The following is a 7,363-nucleotide window of genomic DNA, read 5'->3' as shown; positions in this document are numbered from 1 at the left end:
CGTCCTTCAGCTAGGCAGCCTAGCATGTCGCCAGTTTTGTTTTAATTAATTAAATTTGAAGATTCTTGTATTTATAATTTATCCAAAACAGACAATAAATAACTGCTTTCGTTGTTTATACGATAAACTACATGTAGAAGCTTAGTCAAAAAAGTAGTTCTGATTGAAAAAAAAATTTATCGATGTGTAAAAATTTTCTTAAACGTGTTCTCGTCCAATCAAAACACAGGAATTCAATGGATACAATGAAGATTGGAATTATTACATATTGTTTGTTGAACTTATTAAATTGTGTATATCAAATACAATTTATAGCTCCTACCTTACATCTAAAAGGACATTTTTATCGACATTATTTTCTTTGTATTAGACAAAATGTATGTAAAGTAGTTATGAGGGGCTCCAGAAAGGACAATTAACCATTGGTTTATTTTAATCATGCAAACATTATAGAAGGTTATATATATATGAGCAGCGAACGTCAGTTATTGAAATCTTTATTAGATAAATTTATTTATAAACTTGAAATGGAATTTGGTAATGATTTATAAAATACAATAAAAAGGGTGTTAAAATACATTCGAGGGATGGTGGACGATGCCCCCCTATTTATATGTACTGGATGGATGTCATGAGTAGTCCTGATAAAAATTAACTCACTAAATTTACACGAGATGAAAGCATTGTAAGCTGATTGAGGTTTGACAGGATACCAAGGAAGCTTATACATTATTACATTGTATTATTAAGTCAAAAAATTAGTAGAACGAAATAAATTCACTTTACAGATTCCCGAATTCCTTATATCAAATACACATTTTTGGTAGTTCCCAAATGATTGTCCGTGTAAAAGGTGTCTGGTCTTTTGATTTTTTGATCACATTCTTGATATATTGAAATAATCTGTTTTACTTTAACTATCTTTTTAGACTCTTACATTACATACATATTTAAAAAAAAAGTATTATGCGTCAGTCTAACAAGTCTATAAGTTGTTACTACATCAGCTTGAATACGTTTAATCTGAAATTGTCACTCTTCTGTCTTAAAATCGTGATTAAGCAAAATTGTGATTATATAAAGAGAATGATCGCATCTATCTAAGTGTCTATGTTGTTTGGGTAAAAGTACTAGCCTCATGTCATTCAAAAATTCGTCTCACAAACTGAACATTTTATTGTTTGGATTTATGAACGAGAAAATCACTAAAGACCAGGCGTTAACATTTTCATCCATATATGGTAAATTCGGTTTACAATTTTCGACAATTGTATCGCCTTTTTTGTGGGTTTTCCCCCTGAGTGCAACCGTTTTCATGTGGACTATATTTCACAAAGGAAAACTTTGGGGCACAGCACAAATCTTTTTGATTCTAGTTATGTGTAACGATGTTCTGTTTACGATGTTCATGGGCTTCAGAGACGGACTCCTAGATTACATGGACATGAATTATGGATTCATAGAATACAAGATCTGCAGATTCATGATTGTATCCTGTGTTGTTTTGAAAGTACTTCATGGAACGTCAAATCATCTCAAATGTCTTTCAACGTTAACCCAGGCCCTTTTATTTATCTTTCCCATAAAATTTAAATACTACTACGACAGATTTAAGGTGTTAATTTGTATATGGTTTTTTATTCATTTCATAGTGTGTAGTTTACAATTTATTTCTCCAATTGGTTCGACTTTGACACCTATGAGAACAATACAGGATTTCTCTCCGGGGAAGCCCTTAAAAATCATAGATGCCTGTAAATTAGATTTTGGTGAAGCTGGAACCTGGGACTTCTTTTACCAAACCGACTCTCTCGGGTTTTTCAGCAATTTGGTTTATTTCTATATTATACCTATTTTCATCAATAGTGGCTGTATTATTGCTCTCCATTTTAACATGAAAAAACACATAAAAGTTCTGGAGGTGTTAACAAAGGGTAAATATACCAATAAAGTCAAATATCTTCGTTTGCTAAAAGTCAATATCCTCTTAGGAACCTCCTTCATTATGTCGCAAATTCCAATAGTTATGCTCATGTTTTATTTACACCTGAATATGGACTATATGGATGACAGCTATGTTTATTCCTCCGTATTTCTATTCTTCATGTTCATCTACTTAACATTTACACTTAGCAAACCAGTCGAAATTTTTATTTATGCCAGTCAAAGTAAATCCTTTAGAGATCAACTGCCAAAATGTGTGTGTTCAAAGTGATTTTGAATTTATTTCACTACAGAGATTTTCTGCCAAAATGTCTGGGTACAAAGTGATTGTATTATTTTTCTTTAGACAATAAGAATATGTTGGTTGCTCTTTCTATTCTCGTATATTCCAAGATTTTTTTTTGTAAAAGCCATAAGCAGTTTTTACACATAATGCAATAAGCATACAAGTAGATTGTAATATTCATATGTTCAAAGTTAAGATTATATTGCTTTGTATCAATTTCTGATTTTTTAAAAAAAAGTCTTATAATTGAAGAATAATAATGTGTTTTACTTTGTTTAAGGTCATATTTAATCTATCAATTTATATTTATTGATATGCTTAGAACTGTGCTAATGCCTTGTGTTTTGATGTAAAAGCTACATTAATTTTGTAGTTCTCTTCAAGAAAGATGATTTTGCTTTGTTTAAATAGGAATTAGCTTATTGTAAATAGTAATTTGCTTTTTCTTGAGAATCGTAATTTTAATTACATGTGTATTATAGAATTTACATTAGAATTTTTTATGTAGTCTTGGAAGTGTTGGGGTCTAGGATTGGAATTTCTATTTGTTGTTTTGAGTAAGCATTACGCCTTTTGTAGTTACGTTGTAATCAGTGTTTCAGATGCAAGTACTTATTTTTTAGTGTTGTTAAAGAAATAAATCGCATTCTTTCTACCATTTTATATATATATTTTTTTAATTCTAATGTATTCCCCCCTATAAGGATCTAATTCCATATCTTTCAATAGCTATCATGGATCATGAAATTAGTTTAAAGTGCTTAGACACAGATTTAAAATTAATATTTTCTCAAATGATCAGTATAATACTACCACTTATATATAGCAATAGCATATAACACGAAAACATAATTTAAAAAGTTCCTTTTATCTGTAAGTTATTGGAATTCTATGAATTTTCTGGATTATAGTTTTTAATATCATTGACAAATACACAACAAAATTGCTACTTTTCTTAGGTATTTAATATAAATTTAAAATTTGTGAAGGATAAACGATCAAACGCGTTCAGAAATATGAAGTTTCAATAAAATATTTATATTTTAGTTTGAAATGCCATTAACAATATAAGTCATGAAATAAAACAGGAAATTTGAGAAAATATTAACTCAAAATTGTGTCAAAATTTAACGTCAATGTCATAAATTAGAACAGATTCAACACTAACATACTTTACATAGTAAATCTTCCTTGCATGTTCAAATTCTAATCATGACCCCTGAAGGAGGTTGGAAACAGCCAGGAATTAGTTTTTTACATAGGAAAACTATTTTGACATCTTCCTCTTTAGAACAAGAAAGCCATGATGATTATCCCTATCGACAAAGAAGCATCCTTTGGTAGTGAACATTCTCCAAACCATGCCTCCCATCCCCCTTTGGTATGCATTATAATGGCTAGATCATTAAACAAAATCGGACCTCCAATATATCAGAAGTGGGATCAAGTCCGGTGGAGGAGTAAGCATACCCTTTCGACGGGTCACATCCGCCGTGTGCTCAATGTCATGTTCGGGAAATATTGAATTCAAGAGGCCCACACGCCTTTAGGTCACCTGAGTATCATGTAACAACTTTCCAACAATTGAATTTGGTTCGTGTTTTAAACCCAAGGCCATAAAATTCACAAATTTGGTTGAAGCACTCTTGCTCATTATAAAAATAAACTAAGCTAGTTTATTTAATACCCAGAAGCTGAGCAGAAGATTTTTGAAGAATTAATGCATTTTCACTATATAATCAATATAGCCCGAGCCTTACACTAGAACCCCTGACCTTTGGGCCATAAAACTCACAATTTTGGAAGATGCACTCTTGTTTATCATAACAATGCACTTAGTTAGTTTGTTTAATAATCGGGAGCAGTGGAAAAGATTTTCAAAGAAATAATGCACTTTTACTATATGATCAATAAACCCCAACTCTAACACCATAACCCCTGACCCAGGCGTCATGAAATTCACAATTTTCGAAGAGGCACTCTTGGTAACCATAACTGTGTACTTGGTTTGTTTGTTTAATACCAAGGAGCAGAAGAGAAGATTATCAAAGAAATAATACACCAGTAGTGCTAGATAGACCTTTGATGGAAATCCACCAGTTTGACTGGTATGATAAGGTCCGATGAATCCACACGCTCCCATATAACTGTTACAAAACAGCACTTATATGATACTGCTGATATGAGACTGCTGATATACTTGTTTCAGAAATTCGTTTGTCAATAACTTACCTTGTTTTAGAAATTTTACATACGTGGAGCATGCCCTTGCGTATCGAATCACCTGAGATACATGAACTCCGTATGCAGGTGATGAAGGTATATTGCTGCATAAGTATGGGAAGTTGACGATTGAAAAGTTAAAGTCATCTCGTGTATCCTGTAGCTTGGCTGTTAGATTACCATTAATGTTTTTCTAAAGCAATATGTCCCACTTTTGTTTACAATTAGTATGTTTATAACAAAAGAATTTCGCAAATGACTAATGACAAAGTAAGTGAATTTACGAATTCCAATTTTATTGAAAAAGCATCTGTCAATGATATAAAAAAGCCTGCACTTTAATCGTGGGGAATTTAAAGATGAAAATTCATTTGTTTTTAAGCTGTCGCTTTTAGTAAAATCCTGTGATTTCAAATTTTCCAAAAGTTTCTTGGAATCTTAAGTATCAACATATGATTTTCATCACTTCTTGAATATATTGTTGCAAAGTACTCTTGAAGTTTCTCTTTCACTAATGTTAATATGTTAATGAGGAGTGATGAAAGGGGCTTGGTTGAACATTTACTAGAACCTGCTAAGAATCTTAATTTGTAAGGATTTTTATGAAGTATCGGAATCCAATATAGATATGTTTATTCAAATTCAAGAAAAAAATGTTTAAAAAAGCTTTATTGACCATATCCAAATCTAAAATCCGAAAGACAGTTCCTTAATACAAAGCGCTTTTCATTGAAACACTTCTAAGTTAGTCAAAAAGATTTTTAAAGTTCTAAATGTGACAATTATCAAACAGCGACATTTTTGTCAAGATGTTACTTTTCGTTGAACAAAAGATTTTTTATCGAGGTCTGTGAGGAAAACATGCCCTTTTTTTTCTTTATTCTGTGAAGAGGCTTCAAATGATTTCTTATTCATGAACGTCAGTTCCGTTTTTAAATTACTCTTCATTCCAATATTTGTAGCGAATCAGCAATGAAGACAGACAGGGCACTTTTTATGTGCGCCTGGCTCTCTATGATTATTCAAGTGAATGGACAGTATTTTCGGGAATTGTATTATAAAAAAGTCGAAATATGTGGAGAAAATAATATTCTTGGATTGTCATCTAAAGTTCAGGAATTACACTTAATTAATGGTCATTCTGATAGAACGATCCGCTGCGCGTTACGATGCTTTGAAGAGACAAGATGTGACGGAATTAATTTGTGTAAGAATGAATCAGGAACGTTTTGCCAATATGTGGAAATTTTAAATTCAGTATCATGTGGAGATTTTTTGGATGTCGTCAATTGCATATTTATACAAAAGGTAATAATAATAGCTGTCCTAACACATAAGAACGAATTAAAAAAAAATGTATTGACAATGTATGTACAAAAAAATTAATTTTTAATTATATAGAGTGTATGTAAGTGCATGTACAAAGTTTTAATATGACTGTAAAAAGTTATCACACAATTTTCAAATTTAATGTTTTACTTAGATTGATGGTATACCTTTATTCGATAACAATACATCCGTGACACTGGAAATGACATCACTATCAATGACATCACATACCTTGGAAATGACATCAATGTTGGGGACATCACAATCTGTTACCCTGGAGACGACGTCACTGTCAATGACAACAACCTTGTACGACCCTAATTATCCATGGGATGGAGGTAAATATGAAACCTCTTATGCCCCCCATTCTCTCTCTGAAACACACAAAACTGCTTAAACCCCCGCCCCTGATTTCAGTCAATTATTTTACTTGTATTTTCAGACTGTTCTAATGTTTTGGGTGGGGGTCCACCAGCAAGTAATGTCTACACAATTATTCCATCGGGAGCACCAGGGCCAATTTCACTCTATTGTGATGTGAAGCCAGAAGGAGTTTTTACACGCATCATGGAGCATGGCGGGAACTGTGGCGTTGACAACTGGAACCTTCCTATGTCGGATTACATCAGTGGATTTGGGCAGGATTTATCGTGCGATCATTGGATAGGACTACAAAATATGTTATATCTTACAAACACAAGCAGTAACTACAAACTGGAAATCAACAGAAGGCTTGAAAATGGTCACAACGATTCGATACATTATGGATCTTTTTTGGTCAAAGATCCAACGGCCTGGACATTGCGACTTGATTCATTCAGCGGAAGTACCAATGATTACCTTGGCAACGGTTTTGATAACCTACCTACCGCAAGCAGTGCGGATTTAATTGATAATGAAGATTTTGAAGCAAATGGAGTGAATGTTTACGGATGTTCAGGAGGGGATAAATCTGGGTGGTGGTTTTCTCCTAATTGCTTGAATACAAACCTTTGTTTACCTTTAGGACAAGTCGAAAAAGCACTTTAACCTACAACGAGACAAATATTATGGCCAGAATTATCAGGAAATGATCAAGTAGTAAAACATGTAACAATGCAAATTAGAAAAACAAATTAGAATAATGAAGTAAGTTTTGAAACCTTCAAATTCAAAGTGAAGATGTTTGGCTTTATGTTAATACAAAATTAATCATAATTATATTGTTCATGTTTCAGTATTTTTCCCCCTCCTTCGCAAAAGTTAGGGAATATTAATTTATCGTAATTGTCTGTCCGTCTTCAGGCTTTAAAACTTTAATCTTGTTCATATCTTTTGAATGGGAAGAGTTTAAACTTTCAGAGTCACGTGTTTTACTCGTGACAAGATCTTTCTAAATGCACTTTCTTTTTTACCTATAGCCTTTCTTTTTCCTGAAAAATATACAACCTGTATATATAAAGGGATCTCAAAATTCTTCCTCTCGATCCTCCAACATTACGTGAAAACATAAAATTGTGTGCTTTAAAACCAGGAAATATAAATTAATTTTTTTTCAATGCCTAAATATAGGGGAAAAATTCAAGAAAATTTTGAGAAAAA

The 7,363-nt window shown here is 32.3% G+C and overlaps 1 protein-coding gene across 1 annotated transcript; it reads left to right on the top strand.

Moving 5' to 3' along the window:
• Positions 1-6,020: 6,020 nt before the first annotated feature.
• Positions 6,021-6,811, top strand: LOC134243510 (fibrinogen-like protein 1). The gene is made up of 2 exons (XM_062725777.1): positions 6,021-6,120; positions 6,225-6,811. Exons 1-2 carry the CDS (start codon positions 6,021-6,023, stop codon positions 6,809-6,811), a joined length of 687 nt encoding a protein of 228 aa, XP_062581761.1.
• Positions 6,812-7,363: the final 552 nt, after the last annotated feature.

This window comes from Saccostrea cucullata, unplaced genomic scaffold (assembly GCF_032062105.1).
Source record: "Saccostrea cucullata isolate Sc308-1 unplaced genomic scaffold, CSIRO_AGI_Scuc_v1 ctg2399, whole genome shotgun sequence".
In the NCBI taxonomy this organism is placed as follows: Eukaryota; Metazoa; Mollusca; class Bivalvia; order Ostreida; family Ostreidae; genus Saccostrea; species Saccostrea cuccullata.
Note: the sequence above shows the minus strand (reverse complement) of the source record. Positions and strands in the feature narration are given on the sequence as shown.